General features: G+C 40.8%; 1 protein-coding gene across 1 annotated transcript in view; it reads left to right on the top strand.

Annotated features, from left to right (window-relative positions):
- Tex14 (testis expressed 14, intercellular bridge forming factor) overlaps positions 1–26,641 on the top strand; it is a 108,804-nt gene that overhangs the window by 51,890 nt on the left and 30,273 nt on the right. Inside the window, exons 9-17 of the mRNA XM_051189557.1 lie at positions 1,914–2,037; positions 3,587–3,765; positions 11,026–11,177; positions 12,737–12,927; positions 13,475–13,625; positions 14,618–15,516; positions 20,083–20,192; positions 23,464–23,552; positions 24,502–24,783. Of these exons, the coding sequence (XP_051045514.1) occupies positions 1,914–2,037; positions 3,587–3,765; positions 11,026–11,177; positions 12,737–12,927; positions 13,475–13,625; positions 14,618–15,516; positions 20,083–20,192; positions 23,464–23,552; positions 24,502–24,783 (2,177 nt within the window). The remainder of the gene's footprint in view (positions 1–1,913; positions 2,038–3,586; positions 3,766–11,025; positions 11,178–12,736; positions 12,928–13,474; positions 13,626–14,617; positions 15,517–20,082; positions 20,193–23,463; positions 23,553–24,501; positions 24,784–26,641) is intronic.

The raw sequence follows: 26,641 nt of genomic DNA on the forward strand, positions 1-26,641 counted from the left end.
TCAAAGACTACACAGAAGGATAATATATAAACTCTAGAAATGACAGAGACAACTCACTGCCTGGTCACCCGAAGTTTTTTGTAATCTTCCATCTTCAGCCTATAGGCCATAGTGTGTCTAGCAGACTCTTCAGCAACTCAGGAAACTTTAAACTGTCTTCTTGTATTGGCAGTTTATCAGTCACTTTTCTCTGTGTCCTGTATACTGTCTCACAGACTCTTTCATGAAGCAGGAACTCTGTAGCAATGTCCATCTTGAATCAGGAGTCACTTTTCTATGGGTCCTGCATGTCCAGTTTATGCATCACAAAGTCAAACAGTCCAGACAAGAGCAGTATCTTGTCCAAATGGCTAGTCTTGCCATATTGAAAGTAAACTTCATAACACGTTTCTTTTATGTCCATCTTCCTTTCTGACATAAATGGTGTTGCCAGGAGCATTTATGTCTCACTGTCAAGAAAAACCCTAAACCATTTTAAATGCCATATTCTGTAGGTCTTTGAAAGGTTTGAAGAATTCCTATCTATCTCAAATACATCTCTGTGTATCTTGAAAAACCTAACTAACTTAACTCTAAACTTTGACTATCATAGATAATTATCTATTATCTGTACTACATTATACATTACATTTCTAAATGAGCTATATAAACACAATACCTAAACAAAAGAAATATAGATATCACAAAATTGACCTTAAACTGTATCAATAAATGAAAATCCATTCCAAAATGAAGTAAATGAAAATCCATTCCAAAATGAAGTATTCATATCTATACCATAATCCCCTTTTTTTACCTTTAAAAAGAATTGACTGTGATCATTAACATTTATAACCAAGTCCATTTAAATGAAAACGATCATTTATAAACAATATTTGGGAATCTGGACGTCGTTCTTTCCAAACTACTTCCTGCTGACAGGGGGCGCTGTCATGGGGGATTCTAAGAAGACACAGAAATCCTGGCTGTAGTCTGCAAGGCTGTTTTGTTTAGCTGTTTTGAATGTAGGCTCACCAGCGACTCTGTTTCAGGGGGCCTGGCTTGATCAAACCACATTAGTCTGGAAGGAATCCACAGCTTTTCATTTTCTGTGGAAACAAAAATAGAAATCCTTTTCCCCAGTAACTTGTCCTTGAACTTAAATGTTTGAGTCAAAGCATTTTTAAAATATATAAATTGAATTAATCCAGCAACATTTCTTTTATCAATTGTTGTTATTTTCTCAGTAATAAAGCCACATAAAGATAAAAAGCTCAGAGAGAATCTGGTTACTGTATGCTATTGTGTTGTCTCTGCATTCTTTGACTACTGCTTTCTTATAGAACTCAGGACCACCAGCTCAGGGATTGAACTGCCCACAATGGGCTGGGCCCTCCCTCATCAATCACTAATTAAGAAAATGTCTTATAGCCAGATCTTGCAGAGCCATCTTCTCAATTCAGGTTCTCTCCTTTCAGATAACTCTAGTTTGTGTGTCAAGTTGACATAAGTCTAGCCAATGCACAGAATGTTGTTGTTTTGTAGGTTTTGTTATTATTGCCACTGATAACTCTTAAATCTTCAGCTTCTTGCAATAGATGTCTCCCCTTCCAGAACTCACTTTACTTTCTAAGAAAAATGCTGTATATAAATTGTATTTTGTTGGCTTTTGTTTTTCTGTATGTTGTTTGTTTTTGAGACAAGATCTTACATATTCCAGACTGGACTTGTGATCACTATGTCATAGAGAATGAGCTTGAGCTTCTCCTGCTTCCTTCTTCCAAATTCTGAGACTATAGGCTGTGCCACCATGCCTGGCTATAAATGGGATTTGCTTACAATGTGTTCAAATGACCTAAAAGAAAGAATATCATTCATGTTTTCATTATGCTCTCCTATGCCCTGTCCCTTATGAAGATTTTTGTCTTTTGTAGCAACCTGCGGCACCCTAACCTGCTGCAGCTGATGGCTGTATGTTTGTCCCGGGACCTGAAGAAAATCCGCCTGGTTTATGAACGTATCACGGTCGGCACACTGTTCAGTGTTCTCCACGAACGAGTAAATGGTCTTTCTATAGATTTCCCTAGCTGCCCTTACTCTTCTCCCTACCCTCTTCCCTGCCATCTTTACAGAGTTCTCATTTAGAAGATACATCTAGCCAGGTGATGGTAGCATACGCCTTGAACCCCAGCACTCAGGAGGCAGAGACAGACAGACCTTTGTGAGTTCGAAGCCATTCTGGTCTACAGAGCCAGTTCCAGGACAGCCAGGGCTCAAAAATATCTGTAAATCCTTTTCATGTATTGCATGTGGTATGACATGCCAAATAAGACTGATAAGCACATATTGGAACTAATGTGATTTAATTTTTTTACACTGATTGATTTGTATGTCTGTCAGTGTACCACCCCATACCTATAGAGGTCAAAGGAAACTTGTTGGAAGGAGTACTCTCCTTTCATGAAGGATTCCAGGGATTGAATTCAGGCCACCAGGCTTGGCAGCAAGCATATTTACCTCTGAGCCATCTCACTGGCCACGATACAATAGTCTTCCTTCTTTTTCTAATTTCATTAAACGAATTTATCATGTAGAGAGATGGGGGTGCATAACATGCCACACTTCTGTGTATGGAGGTCAGAGGATAACTTTGTGGACTTCGTTCTCCCCTTACACCTTTATATGGGTTCTGGGTAATGAATGCAAGTCGTCAGACTTACATCACAATGGATTTACCTGCTGCACCATCTAGTTGGCCTTGTTTTGCTTAGAGACAAGCAGGCTTAACTTTGTAACCCCAACTAGCCTCAAACTCATGACCTTCCTACTATTCAGCCTCGTGTATCACAATTCCTGGCTTCTCAGTCTTGCCTTTTTTCCCCCCTAAATCAGCCCTTTCATAGCTCAACAGAACCAGAAACATATTGATGCAATTCTAACTGAGCCATTGGCACAGGTTCTTTTCTCATACATTTTACTTGTGCTCTGTCCTGATTTGTTTATATAAAGGCCTCTATCACTTCCTTATCACCTCTCAGATTTTCTTGGGGTGGAGGAATATCTTCTTTGTCAGATCTTACAACTAAGTGTTCTTTGGGCAGGGATATGACTTCCAGGAGCTCTTTCTCTGTGACCGTATTCTAAATCCCATGGGTAGGAGTAAAGAGAGACCCTCTTTCTTCTTCATCTGATAGGCCTACAAGCTGAATTGATTCTCTGCAAATTGTAGAGTTCTTGAGCTTTCAGGTTCTTCTAGCCACAGAACTGAATAGGGAAGTGCCAGGGCAGGTTTACTGGTGGGAGTGAAGGGACCTCCCATTCCTGGCAGATTCCTCGGGTTAAGCTGGCATGCACATACCAAGTTTAGAGTACTTTCTTCTAATTTGTCATGTTACAAAGAAGCTCACTTGTAGGAAAGGAGCTGAGGCTTAGAGCCAGGGCCCTGGATCAGTGGAACTATAGATCAGTCACTTAACCTCACTGACATTTAGGCTCCCCATCTGCTAAATGAGAATACCAGGAAGTATGAGAATCAAATGAAAAGACTTTGGAAATGACATCAGGTGGGTTTTTCTTTTCTTTTTGGAACTTTTTCTCTTGCTTGCAGAGGTCCCAGTTCCCAGTGTTGCACATGGAAGTGATTGTGCACTTACTGCTCCAGATCGCTGATGCCTTGATATACCTGCATTCCCGAGGGTTTGTCCATCGCTCCCTCAGCTCCTACGCTGTCCACATTGTCTCTGCAGGAGAAGCAAGACTGACCAACCTGGAATATATGATGGAAAGGTGGGTAGAGCCTCCAGTGTAGCTTTTTTTTTTTCTGAAGAGGGATTCCGTAGGGGACCTTTGTTATAGTGCTGAAATCTAATCTATTCAGGTTGCATAGTTGGTGAGAAAACTGTGTATTGTGTATGTGTGTGGGGCAGTTAATAGTACCTTCCTTCTGCCATGTGGATCCTGAGGATCAAATTCAGGTCACCAGGCTTGCTGTTAGGGACTTTCCCACTGAGGCCTCTCACTAGTCCCTCCTTGTTTTCTGAGATGGGGCCTTGTGTGTAGCTCAGTCATTGTCCAGGCTGGGCTTCCATTCACAGTTCTCTTTCCTCTGCTTCTCAAGAGCTGTTGCAGGCATGTGTTGCCATATCTGGCTGGGAAGTTACTTCTGCTTAGGGTAGTCTCATTTTCTTAGACATGTAACATGCCTGTATCAACCAATGTATGTCAAAGTCTTTGTGCATTCTAGAATTTTCCACTTGGTACACCAGAGTTGTATTTATTCCTTTTGGGTTTTTTAGATAGGGTTTCTCTTTGTAGCTCTGGCTTTCCTGTAATTCACTCTGTGTTCTGTAGACAGCCTTAGAAATCTTCTTGCTTGTGTCTCCCAAATGCTGGAATGAAAGGTGTGTGCCACCTCCCTGGGCTGAGTTGTATGTTCTTACTTGATCATCTATCATGTGTGTTGAAAGGGGCCTTGTTACACATTTCTCTCATTAGTGGCCAGCCATCCTTAAGTCCTCAGTTGCCCACTGCATTCTTTTCATTACTAGTCAGAGATTAAGGAAAAACATAGAAGGTACATAGTAAGATCTGGGGCTAACCTGAAGTGGGCACATTGCTGTTGGGAACTGAGGCTGGGTCAGTGATCAGTTATGGAACAAACCTTGGCTGTTTCTCTTAGCTGTACATTTAGAGCCTTCAGTTATAAAGATTTGATGATTTAGTAACTAGCTCTATTTACTAAGGTCAGCCTAGCATATAACCACTAGCCCCATAATAACCTTTCTTGTTTTCATAACTGCTGATCTTTCCACCTTGCCAATGTCCATTCTTTGTGATTTTCTATATTCTGCTTGCAAGGACACCTGGTCCTCAACCATTCTCTTACATCCCTTGCCCCCCTTCCTATATCCTTGCTCTGCTGGCTATATAAGCTTGGGGTAGAAAAATAAAATTTGCCACTTGATCAGAATCCTGTCTTGTAATCAATTTCTGCGTCTCTTGTTTCCATCCCCCTCCCTCGGGTCTTTGAATTCCAGCTTGAAGTCTCTTGGATTGAGTCACATCACAGCTTCCCACTTTGCATTGGACCAGAGCCAGTTACCTTCTTATTGTATGGAAGCTCATAAGTGACCCTTAGTTATAGAAGAGAGGAGGCTTTACCTTCTGTCTTATCGAATAACAAAGGCACACTCTGCCCTCAAGGGACTCAAGCATAGTGAGAGATACTGCTCTAGGAGGCAGAGGGCCTCTGGGTCCTCAATGCCATCCACAGCTCTGGGCTTTTGGCACCATGTTGGTTCTGTTCTGGACACTGCTCTTAGGCACTGAACAGACACCTTCTTTCTTTGTCCCCTCACCATCTATACCTGGTGCTGAGTTTCAGTGTGATCTTGCTGGTTACATTCACCAGTAATTGACTGCTGTCACTACATGCAGAGCTCAGTGAGGACAGAAATTTGTTTTGTTTACTGCTGGATCCCAGAGGCTGAGAACAAGCCCTGACTCATGGGCACTCAGTGTGATGGAAACAAAGTTTCTCATCTTTCCATGCATCCATGGTTTTTGTGCTCTGTCTTGAAAGGAGGGTAGGGGCTAGCTTGTGCTTGGCCCTGGGCACCTTGGTGAGGACTCTGAATTTTACCATAGCCACTGAGATACTGTAGGACATGTTTTTAGAGTATCATAGATGATTTATGGGTTAAGGATCTCTCTGGCTCTTCTGTGTGAAGGGCCTGAGAGAACAAGAAAGAGGCAAGGGATCAAGGGCATGACTGGAGCTGTTGGAGTTTTCTATGAAGTCGCAAAAGATGTCAGGTAGCAATCATCAGTCAAGCCTGAGATCATTCCATTCTCAATCCCAGTTAAGACCTTTTAGAGTGGACCAGTAAAAGTGCTTGCCATGCAAGCCTGATACCCTGAATACGAGCTCCAGAACCCATGGTAGAAGGAGAGAATTGCCACCTGAAATTTGTCTCACCCCCGACCCCCACACTGAGACAGGGTTTCCCTGTGTAGCCTTGGCTGTCCTGGAACCAAGCCGGCCGCAAACTCAGAGATCCATCTGCCTCTGTCTCCCTAGTGCTGTGAAAGTTGTCTCTTGATCTCACCACACATTCGAGCGTGTGTGTACACACACACACACACACACACACACACACACACGAGAATAGGTTCAAGCAATTTTTTTTTTAAAGTACAGAAGCCATCCTAAACTCTGATAATATTGCACTGTCATCCTTACCTGCTGGTTAGTTTTATTTACCTTTTTGAAACAGTCTCAAGTAGCCCAGGCAAGCCTCACACTTGCTGCATAGCCAAGAATGGCCTTGAACTTCTGATTGTTTTTCCCTCTACCTCTCAAGTGCTGGGGTTAAAGCCTTTGCTGCACTTGTAGACATTTCCTGCTTATTTGAACTCATTTCCAGTCTTTTCCTTTTCTGTGTTACTTAACCATATCTGCCATAACCAGTATACTATGTAAAGAATTTATTGTCTATTATTATTATTATTATTATTATTATTATTATTATTATTATTATTATGTTTTTTTGAGACAGTTTTTTCTCTGTAGCTTTGGAGCCTATCCTGGAACTCACTGTGTAGACCAGGCTTGAACTCACAGAGATCTGCCTGCCTCTGCCTCCTGAGTGCTGAGATTAAAGGTGTGTGTGCCACCACTGCCTGTCTGAAAATTATTTTTAAATATTTACATGTGTGTCTGTATGTAGGTATGTGGACATGTATGTAACTACCTGAAAAGGATAGCACTATCAGTTACCCTTGGAGCTGTAGTTACAGATAATTGTGAACAACCTAATATGGGTGCTAGGAACTGAATTTGAGTCATCTGAATGAGAAATATATGCTTTTAACCATTGATCCATGTCTTTAGTCCATCTTTTTTGGTCTTTTTTGCCACTAGATCTTGCTATGTAACTCTGATTGGCTTGGAATTCATTGTTAGACTTGACTAGCCTCCTGAGTGTTGAGATTATAGCCATGACCAGATCTAATTTTTGGTTTTTTTTTTGTTTTGTTTTTTTTTTTTCAAGTCAGGGTTTCTCTGTAGCTTTGGAGCCTGCCGTGGAGCTCACTCTATAGATCAGATTGGCCTCAAACTCACAGATCCACCTGATAGGCTCAGATCTAATTTTTAAAACGTGTTTGTGTGTGTGTGTGTGTGCATGTGCATGTGCATGAGGAGACTAGAGGTCAACATCAGGTGTCTTCTTCAGTTGCTCTGTTCTCCAGGGGTCTTCTTGTCTCTGGATCCCCAGCACTGACTTTAGAGAGGCTGGGGACCTCAATCTTCCCCAACAGGAAATTCTCAGCACTCAGTGATAAAGGAATAACTTCTTTTGTTAGCACACAGCTATATGCTGTAGATATTGCTTAAAGAGTCCTAGCCCCATCAGAAATATTTCATGATTTATTTAGGATTGGGCATTGTCAGCCAGGTGGCACATGCCTTTAATCCCAGCACTCAGGAGGCAGAGGCAGGAGGATCTCTGTGAGTCTGAGGCCAGCCTGATCTGAACAAGCTCCAAAGCCACGCAGAAACCCTCTGTTCAAAAAAAAAAAATTTAAGCATTGGGCATTGTCAAGACCTGTGACCATTATCTTTTGTCTCCAACCCAAAGGTGATTACTGCCCCTCTCCCCCAGAGCTAAGCAAGTTTTATAGAAGCTGAAATTTGCAGGATTTTAGACAGTTTTACCTTTAGCAAACAGGACTTCCCGTCTAAGCAGATATTGGTGGTCACTTCCTAAGGAAGATGTCATGTCACCTTTTCCAGAACATAAGAAGGGGCAAGTGGGCTCACAAAGCAGAAGCCAGCAGATCAATGTTATCTCGGTTGTCAAAGGTCAGACGTAGTTTCTTATTCCAATATAACTTCATAATTAATCTCAAAGCTTTCTGTTATTCTTTCTGTCACTCCTCCCTTTTAGAGGTGATTTCATATAAGGCTGAAATTATGCTTCATCAGGAGCCCCAGGCATCCAGGATACATCTGCTGTGTTACTAAGTAGGACGCCTTAGAAGTCAACACCATTTGTAACTTTATAGCTTCTATACAGGAATGTAGTGAACTGGAGAGAGAGAGTTTAGGGTTTAGGGTCCTAATGACAGACTCAAAATGATCTGCTAAAGGCATCAGCCAAAATTTCTGATTCCAGAAGTCTCAAGAGTGTTTTTAGTGCTTTTCTTCTTTCAGCTGTTTAACCATTGTGTCTCTGACTGTTCCTACTTTATTAGCACAATAGCAGCATTCTTTAAGAATGTGTAGGTCCTCCCTTCTTTGATAGGTTTAAGCCTCTTCTGGAGGATGGCTTTGGAAGGAAATTCACTTAGTCCTGTATTGTTCCTACTGCTTCACTCATCTGTTCCCTGTCCTTTGCAGCCTGATTAGACAGATCATTGCAGTGTATCTCTAAAGATGCTATTCCTCTGACCCCCCAGGCCCACTGCTAGGGCCATAAGAATAAAAGCACTTTTAAGCTTTCCATGAGTGTCTACTTAGGGTGAAGTAGGAGATTCATTAGCTTGAGCTATCTTAGCTCATAGATTTATATAAACCAGGGTACAAAGCCCCATCCACTTAGGAGCAAGGCACTGGTGGGTTCATGTTCTTATAATACCCGGGACCACTCACGATGAACTGGGCCTTCCTACATGAACCATCAAGAGAATGTATCACATGCTTGCCCATAGGCCATTCTGGTGTTGGCATTCTCTCAATTTAGGTTCCTTCTTGAATGACTCTAGCTTGTGTCAAATTGACAATAGAATACCCAAGGTCATTATGCTTACTAAGTATTTGCTGCATGATAGAATGAACCTACATGAAAGGAACACTTAATGGTACAAAAATTGGAGTTAACTACTTTGGCTCTATAATCCAGAGCAGCTAAAGTTTTGGACTTTTTGCTTGATAACACTGTCAGACTTCAAAGACTGGCAGAAATGACACCATCCGTCAGTTAAGAGTGCCATCTGCTGTTGAGAAGACAGCATAACAGTTTATTCTGCTGTGCTTCCATAGAAATAGGAATCCTGACATGAAATGCAGTTTGGATATTGCCGGTCCCAACCCTAAGTTAACCCCTTTATTTATAAATTATGATGCTGGGGACCAATCCCAGGGCCACACATATGCTAGGTAGGTGATGCACTCTAAACTACAGCCTCAGCCCCACCCTGTCCTTTTATAAAGTAAGGTCCAGAGGGATGAAGGAATGGTGTCCAGGGAGAGTTGGTTAGGGGCATAACTGAAGTAGAGCCAGATGGTAGGAAATTCCCCTACTCCCCAGGCAGGATGAACTGGAGGTTAATGCAGGAAGATCAGCTAGGAGACACGAGTGGAAGTAGGAGGCCACAATAGAAAGGCGTGCAGTGCATTAAGCTGGTGTTAACAGTTGCTGGGTTAGGGTTGGGGTGGAAGAAAGGAAGGAAAGAATAGTAACAGTTAGCTAAAGTCAATGAGGGACATACTGGCCATGAGATTTAGGCTTACTGACCTCAAATGGAACTTCAGCCAGAAATGGCAATCAAGTCATCATAACTACAACAGTATATCTTTCTTTGTAACATAAGATGATGAGCCATGAATCCAAATCACTTTGAATTCTGAATTTATTTTGGGTAACATTCTACTTGGACTCATCAGTTTGTTTAACATCATTGTCAATAGTAACAGTCCATCTCCTGGCATAAAGGTGATGCAGCAGTTTTTCTCTACTCTTAATTCCTCAATTGAATATATATATATATATATATATATATATATATGTGTGTGTGTGTGTGTGTGTGTGTGTATTTTTTTGATTCACAAGGTCTCACTGTGATTCTCAATCTGGCCTATAACTTACTATGTAGATCAGACTTGCCTTAGTTTTTTTTCCATTTAGTCTCTCTCTCTCTCTCTCTCTCTCTCTCTCTCTCTCTCTCTCTCTCTCTCTCTCTCTCTCTCTGTGTGTGTGTGTGTGTGTGTACAGACAACTGAGTGCCATGTGGGTGCTGGGAATTGAACCCAGGTCTTCTGGTAGAATAGTCAGTACTCTCAACCACTGAGCCATTTCTCAAGCCCATCCTCAATTGACTCTTTAGAACAGGACACCACTTGACCCTGCAAGTGGTGTTACATAGCTACACCCAAATGTAATTTTAAAACTGAATCCCAGAAAACTTTATTGCCCTACAGTGACAGCCAAAAGTCTCTCCTCCCCAGCATTACTGCAGCCCTTTTCCATGCTGGCATCTCATATGGTAAGTGAGCACTTGAGCTATATCCTGGTCTTCACCATCTAGCTTCAGCAGAAGTGAGAATAAAAAAAGAAAGGATTTGAATTCTAGTTATGACTTGTCCTTTGCTAGTACCTTAGCTAAGCCAGAGGCCTGAAGTTCCTTTGGAGAAATGCTCAGCTTGAAGAAGGAAGCATGCTAGTTTCCCAAAATATGTTACAGACAATAGAATACCCATTGCCTTTTGGGATGTGGCTGAGGAAGAGCACTTGTTTAGTGTGCATGAGGGTCTGTTTGATCCCCAGTACCCCCAAAGATAAAGCTTCTTTCAGAGAGCTGAATGCAAGATATAATAAACAACAAACTTAAGTAATAACTATTCTGCAGCTAATAAAACACTACTACGTTTAAAGTAGGTGATCAAGGAAGGGCTCCCTAGGAGGCAACTTTCAAATTAATGTCTTGGTCACAAGAAACATCCAGTCATCGAGCATGCCAGGCAGAAGGAACTGCTCATGCAGAGTGGAAGTGGGAATGTCTTCCTAGTGCAACTGAAAGGTGGTCCTTATGGTTTGATTGCAGTGTTGAGTGGCCACATAAACTAGGGAATGGAGGATCAGGCAATCAGGAATGATAAGAAATTGTGCGTATTGGAAGAGCTCCGAGGCAATGTATGTTAACTCAGTGTCTAACTGAAATTTCAGAGGCTCCAGGAGATTGTTATCTCATAGGAAAATATTTATGAGCACTATGTGATGATCATGATTCCTTAAGAGAAACCCTGCCTTGTGTTTCCTTCCCTAGCCAGGATAATGGTGTGCACAGAGACATGACTCGAGTGCCCCTTCCCACCCAGCTCTACAACTGGGCTGCACCAGAAGTGATCTTACAGAAGGCAGCTACTGTAAAGTCAGATATCTACAGCTTTTCCATGATCATACAAGAGATTTTAACAGGTAATCAAGACGTACACTAAAAATTGGTCAAAGTTGCTGGGCATTGGTGGCACATGCCTTTAATCCCAGTACTTGGGAGGCAGAGGCAGGTGGATCTCTGTGAGTTCAAGGCCAGCCTGGTCTACAGAGAGAGTTCTAGGACAGGCTCCAAAGCAATACAGAGAAACCCTGTCTCAAAAAGAAAAAAAAAGAGCTTTATTTTTAGGTTAGAAATTTTGAAATTTCCCCCCCAGGAGTTGCTTAGTTGTATCAAAACTCAGAACTTAAAAAAAATCCTGTTGTCTATTCTTCTGAGAGGATCTCTTATGTGGCCCTGGCTGACCTGGAACTCTCTATATAGACCAGGCTGTCCTCCAGCTTGGAAAGATCCACCTCTGCCTCCCAAGTTCTGGGAATAAAAGCATGCACCACCACAGTGGGCTTCAGGGATCTTCTTTGTGCTTATTAGACACAAGACAGTTTCCTAGAAATCTTTTTTTAACTATTTAAGACTCAGAAAAGACCATAGATCTGATTGTTATTGATAAGGCACTTAACTGAAGGAAAAATAAGGACTGGTAAATACATACATGGTGTCACCTGAAAAAAATGAAAGTCCTTTGGAAACTACATGACTTCATGTAAAGTACTCATATAACTGAAGACAAAAAGATTCCTTCGAGAGAGAGAGAGACAGACATAGGCACATGCATACACACATGTAAAACCACATTCAAATGAGGGAATAGGTCAGAGTCAGCTGCCCTTTTGATGTTTGCAATCCCAGAGGCAAAACTAAATTCTTCATGAGATGAATTGGTGATCTACTTAGCTTGATACCCAAGCATTCCCTTGTCTCTAAGTCTACTAGGGATATCCATGTGTGTAGGATGTTGACACTACTATTGGCTGTCTCTTATAGATTTCCAAGGTTAAGTGGTTTCTTGTCCATATTTGGGCTACCAAATGGTTTTCTCTGTGGGAAGAAAGTAATGTTGAAAGGGACCAATTGACTTACTAGTTCTTAACAACTTCTGATTTATCTTTTTTCCTTTTATTTCTCTACATGTTATTCTGTATTTTTTAATGTTTTATTAGCATATACTAATTACATGGTAATTGGCTTCATGTGAAGTATTTATACGTGTATAAAATATATTTTGATCATCTTTATCCTCATTATTCTCTTTTATTAGCTATTTTGTCTACATGCTTGTTTATGCACCTCTTATGTGCCTGGTGCCTGCAGGGCATTGGGTCCTTGGAACTAAGGTTACTGATGGCTGTGAGCTACTGTGTGGGTTCTGGGAATTGAACCAGGGTCCTCTGGAAAAGTAGTCAATGCTCTTAACTGCCGAGCCATCTCTTCAGCCCACACATTACCCACTCCTTTCCCACCTCACTCATTCCTAATGTGTCCCCTTTCTACTTTCATGTTTGTCTCCTTTTTCCATGACTCAGTGAGTTCATAGTGGTTGAGAACAGGGACTTGGGCAAGAGGTTATTTCAGAGACACAGGCAGCCTACCAGTGGATACATCACTGAAGAAACTCAGAGATTTTCTTACTTTTTTCTTCCAGACAACATACCCTGGAATGGCTTGGATGGCTCAGTTATTAAAGAAACCATAGCCTTGGGAAGCTATTTAGAAGCTGATGTCAGACTTCCGGAACCTTACTATGATATTGTTAAGTCAGGTATTCACGCCAAGCAGAAAAATCGAACAATGAACCTACAAGATATTCGGTATATTCTGAAGAATGACTTAAAGGCAAGCCCTGAGATTGGGAGAAGTTTGTTTCTGCTATCTGCTTCATTGGGCTAGAGACTAGAAAGTTAGAAACTCAAGTTTTAAAAACTTTTGGAATGGTGGACAGTGGTGCCTGCCTGTAGAAGTATGTCATGTGAGCACATGGCCTGGGGATAGGGGATCCTAAAGTAGGATCAGGAGTTTGAGATTATCATGGACTACATAGAAAGTTCAAAGCTAGTGTAGCAGAATATACTATGACTAGGTTTCAAAAAGCCCCCAAAGTTTTAGACAGCTTCATTTTATTATACTGTGTTGCTGAGAAAAGCATATCTGTTTAACTTAGTGAAGGCATCAGAGAATTTAGAAGAGATGCTGAGGAAATTGTAGGATATAGTAAAGATTCAGTGAATGGCAGAACTGAAATAATAACTAGCTACTTAAGACTGATAGTCTGCCTAATAGAAAAGTAAGAGTAAGGAGAAGATATCTGGTGTGTGTGTGTTTCTAAAAAAGCAGATGTCATTTGGATGACCTAAAATGTATCCTTGACAATGTTTTGATATAGGAGTTTCTTGGAGCTCAGAAAAGTCAGCCAGCTGAGGGCCCCAGAATGCAGAGTTATGAAGCCCACCCAGATGTCAATCCTTGTCTAGGACTAACTTCAGAATATCAAAAAGATACTCCAGACTTGGACATCAAAGAGCTCAAGGAAATGGGTATGACTTGGACTCACAAAGCCTTACTGTAATAATAGTGGGATGATTTGGGTGGTCTGCTTTACATTTTAAAACTCACTTGTGCTGTGGTGCATGTGTGGAGGTCAGAAGACGGCTTGTGGGGTCAGTTGTCTCCTTTCACCATGTGATCCGGGAATCAGACTGAGCCATCTTATTCACTCCTTTTCTTTTTTAAGGAGAAATGTATTTGTATTTTATGAGTGTTTTGGCTGTGTGTATGCCTGTGCACCAGTATCCATGCCTGATGCCCAGAGAATCCAGAGAGTTATTTATATGATTGTGAGTTGTCCTTGGGATCCAGAGGCCTGTAATTTGAATATTCTGACAGTTAAGCACATTTTTTTTTCTGAGACAGGGTTTCTCTGTAAAGTCTGTCCTGAAACTCACTCTGTAGACCAGGCTGGTCTCAAACTCACAGTGATCTGCCTGCCTGTGCCTCCTGAATGCTGGGATTAAAGGCCTGTATCACCACCACTCATTGATGATGAATACCTTTAATCCCAGCACTTGGGAGACTGGAGGCAGAGGCAAGCATATATCTTTCAAGGCCAGCCTGATCTGCATTAGTGAGATCATGAGTTCCAGGACATCCAATACACAAAGAGAGCCTGTCTCCAACAACAACAACAACAAGACAGAGTTTTTCCATCCTCTGTTGAATGTATCTATTGGCCTTCCAGTAGAATTTCACTCCTCTGGGAAGTGAGTTGGAAAAATAAAAGATTGTTTTTATACCTTTTAAATAGTTGTTATTTGAGACAGGCTCTCACTAGCTGGTTCATGGCTTCAAAGTTTCATAGTCCAAGCTGCCATCTAACTTGAGATCCTTCTGCCTCAGCCTCCCAGATTTTATGATTAAAGTTGTGTATGGCACCTGACCCAGGTCATGTTGTACACCTTAAACTATAGCCAAGGATGCTTACCTTCTATGATCAGTTTAATCATTTGGGTATTACTATTCTTTCCAACAGGTAGTCAGCCCCATTCACCAACAGATCACTCTATTCCCACTGGAAAAACACTGGATTCAAGTCTGTCAGCCCAGGAACCTGAGAATCCAAATGTTCCTTCTCCTCCTGCTTCATGTTTGGCAGAAGAGGTCAGGAGCCCCACTGCAAGTCAGGCCAGCCTCTGCAGCTTTGAAATCAATGAAATATACTCAGGATGCTTGGACCTGGGAACTGACAAAGAGGAAGAGTGCCCAGAGACTGCTTCATCACTGGAGAGGGATAAGCCAAACCAGGTAGATGAATTACCATCCCTGGAAGAAGAGCTGGATAAGATGGAGAGAGAATTGCATTGCTTTTGTGAGGACAAGAGCTTTTCAGAAGTTGATACAGACCTTTCCTTTGAGGATGGGGACTGGCAAAGTGATTCCATCAGTTCACTCAGCCTGTCTGAACCAACCAGAGAAGACAAGGGCAAAATGAGCAGCTGGTCCAAGACTGATGAGTATGTCAGTAAGTGTGTGCTGAATCTTAAGATTTCACAGGTAATGATGCAACAGAATGCTGAGTGGCTGAGTAAACTTGAACAGGAAATAGATGAACTTGAGTTGGCACAGAAGGAATTGGACAACCAATGCAGGAGTTTGTGGGATGCTTCATTAAGGTTTGCAAATGCCAAGTTTCTGTTAGCTGTGGGCCCTCCATCTTTGACATACCTTCCTCCTGTTATGCAATTATCAGAGCCCAGGCAGTCAGAAAATGGTGACTATTGGTTGGCCCTAGCAAGGTCTCCAGGAACAGAGAGAGACTTCCAAGAAGGACATTTTGGCAAAAATCCTGAGAAATTAAGTGACTGTGGTTGGAAGCCTTTCATACAAGTTTCTGAAGAAAGCAGCAGGGACCAGTCAGAGACAAACAATCAGGTACATTAAGTGGGTAGAAGGAATTGCCTTTGCAGGACCTGGAACTAACATTTCCTGTGACCTCTATGCAGTGCCTATAAATAAAAGCAGATAACTCATAGCAAGGTTCTCTTGGTTTAGGAAACAAGGCCTCTGTGATGGAATTCTGTGGTAGATATTCCCCATTCCAAACCAAGCACAAAGATTTTGTCCTCCTCTATAGATTCAAATATATTAGGTTCAGCTGTTTGAAATTTCTTCTTTATAGCTCAGTTAAGTACTAGCAATTTGACATAGTTCAAAGTGTATAAAGCATTTTGGACAGGTATTAATCCCCATTTTAGGGGCTGGTGATATGATTTAGTATTTAAGAGAACTTGCTGCTTTTGCAAAGGACCCACATAAGCCAGCTTACAACAACCCATAACTTCTGTTCCAGGGGGCTCCAGTGCCTTCCTCTGAACATACATTCACTCAGGCCCACACACTTTAAAAAAGTTCTGTACTCTAAATTGCCTATTGAGATATATGTGTGTGTGTGTGTGGTGTGTGTGTGTGTGTGTGTAACTGAGAAGATAGCTCAGCAGTAAAGTATCTGCTAGACAAGCATGAGAACTTGAGTTTGATCTCAGCACTTATATTAAAAAAACATCAGTCATGTCCGTCTGTGCCTATAATCCCAATGCTGAGGAGGTGGAGACAGGAGGATCCCTGGAGCTTGCTGGCCAGCTAGTCTAGCTGAATAGGTAAGTTTCAAGTTCAAGTGAGATACCTTGTCTCAAAAAAGGTGGAGGGGCTTATAGAGATAGTTCAGGCATTAAAATCACTGGATACTCTTCCAGAGGACCCAGGTTCAATTCCCAGACCCTCATGGCAGTTCACAACTGTCTGTAACTCCACTCCCAGGGGCTTAGACACCCTATTTTGGCCTCTGTGGGCACCAGGCACACACATTGTGCACAGACATAACATGCCTTCAAAACAGCCATACACATTAAATACATAAACAATTTAAAAAAGTAGAAATTGAGAAGATACCCATTGACTTAGAGAGAGAGAGGTAAAAATAAAACATTTATAGTCAGAGGATATATTAGAACCTGGCATATAATGGTGAATAAACCACAGACTATGCTTGTACTTATGTACCAGTGTGTTTTAACTTCAACACAAAGGAATCTGATTTGCAAAGAAGATAGTTAAGTAAAAATACAAGATAGCCCAGGAGCTGAAGATGAAATTAGATTTCTCTGTGGCTCACTCTGTAAATCAGTCTCTGGAACTGAGACACTCCCTGCCTCTGCCTCTGCCTCTGCCTCTGCCTCTGCCTCTGCCTCTGCCTCTGCCTCTGCGCCTCTGCCTCTGCGCCTCTGCCTCTCTGCCTCTCTGCGCCTCTGCCTCTCTGCGCCTCTGCCTCTCTGCGCCTCTGCCTCTCTGCGCCTCTGCCTCTCTGCGCCTCTGCCTCTCTGCCTCTCTGCCTCTCTGCCTCTGCCTCTTGATGCTGGGGTTAAAGGTGTGAGCCACCACTGCTTGGCTTCTGTGGCTCTTTAAAAACATAGCAGAGGTATAATCACTGACGAATGAGAGAATGAATACATACATTTGAGCAAATTCAGAGAGATGAGTGGAGTGTCTCTTGAGCCACACTTTTAGAACTGGAAGAGCCTCAAGGCAGGACCACCTCCCTCCTTTTTCAGAGTGTGAAGTTGAAGTTCAGTGACTGGAATTTTCTGAGACCTGGTGGTCTAAGGTGGGAGTAGGGTAGTCGAGGTCTGTTCCACTGGAAGAAAGAGTTTAATTCTTGAATACCATAATTGATAGCTACATTAACTTTTATTGATTTTTTTTAATGGTTCAAATTGTCTACTGACAATGTAATCTTTTATTCTTAGTTGGGACAAGTAGCACTATCTCTTGCCCTTTAGCTTGCTCCTCTCCCGACTCCTCTCTCTCAGTTGTTGTTTCTTTTCTTTCTTTTTTTTTTTTTTTTTGGTTTTTAGAGACAGGGTTTCTCTGTAGCTTCGGAGGTTGTCCTGGAGCTTGCTCTGTAGATCAGGCTGACCTTGAACCCACATAGATCTGCCTGCCCCTGCCTCCCAAGTGCTGGGATTAAAGGCATGTGCCACCAACACATGACTGTTTCATTTGTCTTTTTGAAGGTATTACTATATAGCTCAGACTTGCCTAGAATTCTCTATATATCCAAGCTTATCCTTGGACTCCAAATCCTCCTATCTTAGCCTTCTAAGAGCTGAGATAATACATAAGTGCCCCTAGACATACTAGACAGGGTCTCAGTACATAGCCCTGGCTGATCTCACCATGTAAGTTAGATGTACTTCATTTTAATGATTTCTGTCATTTCTGTGTGTCTTAATGCCATCCACAAGGTCTGGATTTGTTGCTGTAAGCTAGGAAATAATGATTACCTAAGTTTATTAAAATGAAGTAAAAGCTGGGAAAAGCAAATGTGTCTCTTTTGAGTGACATAGGCATTTATTGTTTAAAGACACAAAGTTCTTGCTATATAGGTCTTCCACTTGTTTGGTTAGTGTTACCCCCAAGATATTTTATGTTGTTTGTGGCTATTGTAAAGGGTGATGTTTCTCTGATTTCTTTCTCAGCTCCTTTATCATCTGTATATAGTAAGGCTACTGGTGTGTGTGTGTGTGTGTGTGTGTGTGTGTGTGTGTGTGTTAATCTTGTATCTTGCTAATTTGCTGAAAGTGTTTATCAGCTGTAGGAGTTCCCTGGTAGAGTTTTTGGGTCACTTGTGTAAACAATCATATCATCTGCAAATAGTGACAGTTTGACTTCTTCCTTTCCAATTTGTATCCCCTTGATCTCCTTTCGTTGTCTTATTTATCTAGCTAAAACTTCAAGTACAATATTGAAGAGATAGAGTGGGCAGCCTTGTCTTGTTCTTGATTTTAGAGGAATCACCTTAAGCTTCTCTCCATTCAGTTTAATGTTGGCTGTTGGTTTACTGTATATTGTTTTTATTGTGTTTAGGTATGTTCCTGTTATCCCTGATCTCTCCAAGACTTTTATCATGAAAGGGCATTGGGTTTTGTCAAAGGCTTTTTCAGCATCTAGTGAGATGATCATATGATTTTTCTTTTTCAGTTGTTTATATGGTGGGTCACATTGATAGATTTTCATATGTTGAACCATCCCTGCATCCCTGGGATGAAGCCTACTTGGTCATGGTAGATGATTTCTCTGATGTGTTCTTGGATTTGATTTGCCAGTATTTTATTGAGTACTTTTGAATCAATGTTCATGAAGGATATTGGTCTGTAGTTGTCTTTCTTAGGTAATTGTAGCCTCGTAAAAAGAGCCTCATAAATGTAGCCTCATAATGAACCTTCTGCTTCTATTGTGTGGAACAATTTGAGGAATATTGGTATTAGCTCTTTGAATTTCTGGTAGATTCTGCACTGAAGCCTTCTGGCCCTGGGCTTTTTTTGGTTGGAAGGCTTTTGATGACTGCTTCTAATTCATTATGGGTTATAGGTCTATTTAAATTGCATATCTGTTCTTGATTTAATTTTGGTAAGTGATAGGTATTCAGAAATTTCTTCATTTCCTTTGAATTTTCAAATTTTGTGGAGTACAGGATTTCAAAATTTATTATTTTTTACTTCCATTATTTCCAAAGTATTATAACTTCTATTATATTTAATTTTATAGCACTTTACTGGTAGGTATGATCTTCTTTTTAAATTTTTATTTTATATCCATTGGTGTTTTGCTTGCATGAATATCTGTGTGAGGATGTTGGGTTCCCTAGAAGGGGAATTACAGACAGTTATAATCTGGAAATTTAACACAGGTCCTTTGGAAAAGTAATCAGTGTGAGCCATCTCTCCAGCCCTATTACCTTCCTTTTATGGATAATAAAAACTGACCTAGAGGACTTTTGCATTATTTTCACCAAGGCTTTTAAACTGGAATCCAAGGTTTAGTGGTCTTGCCATGAAAAATTTCAGTCTGTATGTTGCTGTAGGGGAGAAATGTTTTAGCTAAGTTTTTGATTTCTTACCTTTTTGTTTTTCAAGATAGGGTTTCTTTGTTTAGCCTCAGCTGTCCTGGAACTAGTTCTGTAGACCAGGCTGGACTTGAACTCACAGAGGTCTCCTGCCTCTGTCTCTGCCTCCCAAGTACTGGGATAAAACTCATGCACCACCACAGCCTGGCAAGGTTTGTTTGTATATCTTAGGTTGGCCCTGAACTCGCTATGTTGTCTTATAGAATAGGCTAGCCTTAAACACAGCAATCTTTGTCTTACCTCCCCAGTGCTGGACTTACAGATGTGAACCACCACACTCAGCTTCTGATTCCCCATTTTGTCTACTCATTTTCTGCTTGCTCTCTGTCTGCACTGGGCTCTTGAACTCCATGTTCTTTAGTAAAAGCTTCCAGGTAATAGATGCGTTATTAGATATGAAACATGCAAAGGAAATTATCATAAATTGGTCTTGTTATTTCTATACACTTAGCAAAAATGATTTTGAAAAATAGAGTATGAGAGTGAAAAGAAAAATTTGCCATGCAAAGCATTGAAACATGTTTGTTTTTTTTAAGCTTCCAACTGTTTGTAGTCCTGGGAAGCAGAACACATGTGAACAGTTACCATCCACCCAAGAAGCCAAGGAGAAGAGTTTGGAAAGAAATAGAAGCCAAAATACTAGGAGGTGGGTCAACATTTACTGTTTTATGTGTCATATGCCTTTATATTCTCATGTTGCCTTAGACCACTTTCTGACCTTCATATATTTAATGACAAGTGGATTGTGAATAATGAATAAAACCAACGCAGAAACAGATTGTTACGGAAATTTACAGAAGACATCACAAGCAAAATGGATGTCAGGCTAAATCAGAATTCATCAGTGTCAGTAGTAAAGTATTTTGCCTTTCCAAAGTCCCTAGATAAATTTAAATTTTTTTATTATTATGTTATTCTATTTTAGAGATAGGGTTCCACTATGTAGCCCTGGCTGGCCTGAAACTCACTACGTAGACCAGACTGGCATCAAAATCCCAAAGCTGTACATGGCTCTGTCTCCCAAGTGCTAGGATTAAAGGTGTGTGCCATCATGCTGGAATACATTTATTTTTATTATTATTAAACAACTTATTTATTTTTATTTTATATGCATTGTTGTGTTGCCTACATGTATGTCTGTGTGAAAGTGTCAGGTCCCCTGGAACTGGAGTTACAGTTGTGAGTCACTATGTGGGTGCTGGAAATTGAACCCAGGTCCTCTAGAAGAGCAGCCAGTGCTCTTAACAACTGAGCTATCTCCAACCCTATTGGTTATTTTTTTAAGCATTTATTTTTATTTAATGTGTGTGGATGGTCTGCCTGCATTTATGTGTGTATATCACATGTGTGCAATACCTGTAGATTCTCTAGAACTGGAGTTATAGATGTTCCTTAACTACTGTGTTGTTACTGGGAACTGAACCCCAGTGTTCTGCAGGAGTGGCAAGTGCTCTTAACCACTGAGCTATCTCCAGCTCTTTTACAGTGTGTGTGTGTGTGTGTGTGTGTGTGTGTGTACCACTGCACTCCTTCACAGATAAATGAAAATAAAATTAAAATATGCAAAAGCACAGCACAGTGATACATGCCTATTATCCCAGTATTTTGTAGGGAGAGGTAGGTTAAGGCCAGCATGGTCTATGTAGTGAGTACCAGGCCAGGCAGAGCTATATCAAGACCCTGTTAAAAACAAACAAACAAAACTAAACTAAAATGGGGGGGGGTTAGGACTGGAGAGATAGCTAAATGGTTAAAAGCACTGGATGCTCTTGCAGAGGACCCAAGTTCAATTCTCAGCATCCACATGGTAGCTAACAATCATCTGTGACTCCAGTTTCAGGGGATCCAATGCCCTCTTCTTGGCCTCTACAGGCAGATGTGGTGCAGGCAAAACACCCATATACATTTTTTAAATGTAGGAAGTAAGGTATAGTGACTCATGCCTATAATCTAAATACTAAGGAGTTAGAGAACATCCTGGGCTGCATAGTAAGATTCTTAAATAAAATAAATAAATAAATACATATTTCACTTGCCAAGCTATGCTATTTTAAAAATGTAGGGTTTCTCATTGCTGAGTTGTAGATTTTGTTTTTTTATTCAGTTGGAAACTATATCATAGTGACTTTAAGATAAATACAAATGTAATAAAATTTGTAAAAGTACAGCATAGTGGCACATACCTTTGATCCCAGCACTTGGCAGGCAGAGACAGGCAGAACTCTGAATTCAAGGCAAGCCCCCCCCCCACAAAAAAAACCAGAAAAAACTAAAAACCAGTTTTTTTCTATATTTTTGATTATGTATTTAGGAGTTTCCCAGAAGCAGAATTATTAGGTCAAAAGCATTAAACATTTTAAGATAATCTTCGCAGTTGTTGCCAAAAAGCAGTTGAAAACAGCTGTTAGATCCAAGCTCTCCCTTCTGGTCTAGCTGGGTAGTAGTGCATTCTGGGCAACAAGGATTTTATAGCTGTGCCACCAACCACACAAAAGTTGTTGTTTGAGGCAGAGTTTCTCTTTGTAACAGCTCTCACTTCTGGAACTCACTTTGTAGACCAGCCTGGTCTCAAACTCACAGAGATCTACATGCCTCTGCCTCTCAAGTGCTGGAATTAAATGTGCCTGCCACAACTACCTGACCTGATCACATACTTTTTTTTTTAATTTATGAACCTGTTGGCCATTGACTAGCGTTTCTTACTGGCTAGCTCTGTCTTAATTATTAACCCATAATTACTAATATATTTCTACATGGTCTTACTGAGAATACCAAACTCAGATGTAAGATCACATCTTTACTCCACACTTTTTTTTTTTGAAACAGGGTTTCTCTGTATTGCTTTGGATCCTATCCTGGAACTAGCTCTGTAGACCAGGCTGGCCTCAAATTCAGAAATCTGCCTGTCTCTGCCTCCTGAGTGCTGGGATTAAAGGCGTGTGCCACCAATGCCTGGCTCCAAACACTTTTTTTTAAATTAAAATTTTCATTTATTTTACTACCAACCACCGTTTCCCCTCCCTCCTCTCTTCCTTATTCCATCCACACATCTCACTTTTACCCCCATTCACTCCTCCCTTATCACACACTTTTATTATTTTATTATTACAGCACTATTATTGCTGTAATTATTTGAGGCAGGGTTTCACTATATAGTCCTGGAACTCACAAAGATCTGTCTGCTCTGACTACAGAGGGCAGGGATTAAATGCATGTACCACCATGCCAAGTCATGAAGAGTTATTTTAATGAATGACAAAATGGTTATAATCATGGAAAGAAAGACTGCTCTAATTTGCAAATAAAGAAGCTTGGTTGAAAGTAACTGATACTAACAGGATCCAGAACCTAGAGACACTCTGTTCTTCAGGATATTTGTGCCTTAGATCCTTGTTGCAAGTGTTAACTCTTGTGCTGTAACTGATATGGTGGGCTTGGCTCCAGAGAACCTTCACATGAACTGTCTCTTGTGATTTGTCTCTTTGGGGCAGGGTAGACTTGGCAACAGTGAAGGACAGATATTGTCAGGTGAAACTTCCAGTGATCAGTTTCTTCTACTTCTGAAAATCTCCCCCAAACACTATTAGAATCATGAATTACAAATTTGGTAATTAATAAACAATAAATGGTCTAGGGAGTCAAGTATCCAAGTCAGGAGTTACTCAGCTAACTAGTGTATCCTTCCCTGAGTCAATCCACTCATGGAGACCTGGGTCACCCAGGCCTCAACAGGGCTCTGCCTGCTAGGGGTCCTTACAGTCTGAGATGATGGGGTAACAGGTGTTCTCTGGTGGTGAACAGAAATCAGAGTGGGGAGGGGTTCTGGTGGGCTGGTGGGCTTTGAACTGTTAGGAACTTGAACAAACATTTTATTTATTTATGTCTACTTTATTCCTACCATAAATGATATAATTTAGAATCAGTGTGGGATCTGTGTCTTCTGAAATCTATAATACAAAGTCAAATAATAATGAAGATGATGGAGAGAAGCACTTAAAATGGAAAAGTGAGTATGAAGTCATAGTTTTAATTAAAAGGGAGTACTTACTTATTTATTCATTTATTTATTTATCATATTGTATAGCTCAGGCTAGCCTTAAACTCATGATACCCTCAAATATTAGGGTTTAAGCATGCACTATTATGCCTAGCTGATTAATGAAATTTTTGTTTGTTTTATGGTTCTGGGGATTGAACCTAGGTATTATTCAGGTTAAACAATTACTCTACAACCAAGCAATACCACAAGCACCTGTTTGGTAACAACACATGTCTCGTTATTTAGGATCATAGGATCATAGATAACACTGTTATTCACACACGCACACATGCGCGCGCACACACACATTTGCGCAAGCACATCATCTTATAATAAAAGCACAGATTTTCTGATTGCAGACTGTAGATGGAAGATGCTTTAATATTTTTAAACTTGTAGAAAATACTTCTATTGTCTGTATAAATATATATTGTATAACATGTAGTAAAATAATACACAGTGTATTTATCCCATAAACATTAAAATGGAGAGTGTGCAGTGTTACATATTCTGTAGTACCCTTTTGTTGTAGTTTCTTGGTGTGTATCTTCTCCCAAAGATTTTGCGAGTGTAGTCTAGAAAAGTCAGGCAGATGATAATTACTATAGCCTGGGAATTTCAGATATTATTTTTCTTATTAAACCATTGATAGGATCCACCTACAAGTTCTCGACTGCTTTTTACTGGAATTCAGCAGCATAGCTATTGTTTGGGGTAATAACTGCAGTTTCCTGTAGTCATCATAGTTCTCATTCCTTCTCCTTAAAGGTAAACAAGCAACATAAGGGTAACGAACTATACCAAATTAATTATTGTTACAATATGGTCGAAGTAGTATTATATCTTTTAAGGTTGTAAACTTTTGTTTCTCATGTTTATAGTGATGTTTTAAATGCTTCTTTTTTCTTGTGCCTAGTGGCAGTAAAAGAAATGGCAGAGAAAGCAGTTACTGGACAGCTCCTAGTACCTTCTTGGAATCCTCAGAGCAGTTTGCCTTTTGAGAGTAAGGTTGAAAATGAGGCCACTGCTTTGCCACAGCCCCCAGTTAGAGGTCCTGAGAGCACATATTGGCAGCACATTATAGAATATCAAAGAGAAAATGATGAGCTGAAAGGAAATATGAAGTTTGGCAAAATGGACAACAGTGACTGTGACAAGAACAAGCAGAGCAGACAGACAGGCCTTCAAAGCTTCACCAGTAAGTTCATTGGGAGGAGTTGGGTAGGTGAGCTCTGTTTATCAGATCTCAAAATATGTGTGCTTCTAGCATATTCCTTTTGCATGGTCCTGTCTCCTACTTTTCTGAGAACCTATCTTCAAAGATGAAGAGGTTCATTTTTAGTTCCCCTATTAGTGAAACCAGGTTCCTTTGTAAAACAATATCCAAGTGCTGACCTTGGTCCCAGGTCTAACCTAGTAAGGAATCAACCTTTTTTTTTTTTTACTTAAGGGTGGATGTGAGCTGTCGTTCCCTACTGAATGTTTCTTTGTTTTTGCAGCAGTCCCTTGATGAGTAGCCCAAGCTTACCTGGGACTTGCTATCCTGCTCCCTCAGTCTCGTAAGTGCTGGTATTGCAGGTGTATGCCATCATGCCCAGCCTGCTTTTTTTTCCTTTTCATTTCATTCTAATGTAGGAAATAAACCTACTGATATGGCATTTACTGTCATTGTAATTGGTTCACAGTCAGATCATCAGATAATTTCACAGTTGTTAAAGTCAAAGACATCTAAAGTTGACACTTAGCTTTACAGAAAATCAGCTGGTTTCTCTGTTTGTACTTTCTGGGTGTGTGTGGGGAGGAGGGAGAATATCTAAAGGATATGGGTAAAGTGCCTGCTGTGCAATCTTGATGCTTGAATTTGGATCCCCAGCACGTAGGTAAAATTCAGGCATGACTACCAGCATCTGTAACCCTAGTCCTAGAAACCACAGGTAGATTGCTAGAGCATGCTGAACACATAATCCATCTTTCTGTTTATTGTAAACAGAATTAAATAAAAGCAACAATACATTAAGAGGTGGAGCAAACAACTAGTTAACATCAAGTAGCCATAGAGAGTAAGAGGAAGTCAAGAAGACAGACATACAGGAAGTAGTAGGGCGGGACTTTGAGTTTGGTGGTCCTTTCTGGTTTGGTATGGCAAAAGAGAAGCTCAATTTCTTCCTCAAAGGAAGAAGGTCAGCTGGCTGCTTTCTCTGCCTCTCTGGGCTAGCAGATTTTCATGCCAGCGTCTGGCTCCCTAGTCTTTATTGGTAAAATAAAAGGATAGAGATTTGGTTAAAACAACATTTGTCTCCCTACATAGAGGGGGTCAAGCAGCAGTTACAGAGGCACAGTTAGTAACTGAGTCAGCTATAAAATCAGGTGTAGCCGCTGTGCTATAACAGATATAAAACAACAGAGATGGATACAGGAAAATACCCAGCATCTGCCTTTGGCCTCATGCACTGATGTGTACCTGCATGTACCTATGGGACCATACATATACTACACATACATGCACATACCTAAACGAAAAGAAAAGCCATATAGAAGAGCATACACCTACAATTGTTAACACTTGAGAGATGGATGCCAGAGACTCAGAAATTCAAGGTTATCCTCAGCTGCATAGCAAGTTATAGGCAATCCTGGGCTACATGAAAACCAAATAACAACACAGGAAAATCAATTTTTGGGGGGTTTCTGGTATTTAGAATCTATTTTTTGTTTGCTTTTATTTTGTTTTTAGAGACAGGGTTTCTCTGTGTAGCTTTGGAGACTGTCCTAGAACTCACTTTGTAGACCAGGCTGGATTAAAGATGTGAACCTAGAATCTATTCTTCAAGAATTGCTGTTGCCTGGCAGTGATATTGTATACCTTTAATCCCAGCACTTGGGAGACAGAGGCAGTTGTATTTTTGTGAGTTCAAGGCCAGCATGGTCTACAGAGTAAGTTCCAAGACAACCAGAGCTACACAGAGAGGCCCTGTCTCAGAAAAAAATTGCTTGAATGGGTGGCTGCATTTTAGGACCAGGCTAAATTAACAGTGTCTATCTATGCAAGTTAGAGA

This window comes from Phodopus roborovskii, unplaced genomic scaffold, assembly GCF_943737965.1.
Source record: "Phodopus roborovskii unplaced genomic scaffold, PHOROB, whole genome shotgun sequence".
In the NCBI taxonomy this organism is placed as follows: domain Eukaryota; kingdom Metazoa; phylum Chordata; class Mammalia; order Rodentia; family Cricetidae; genus Phodopus; species Phodopus roborovskii.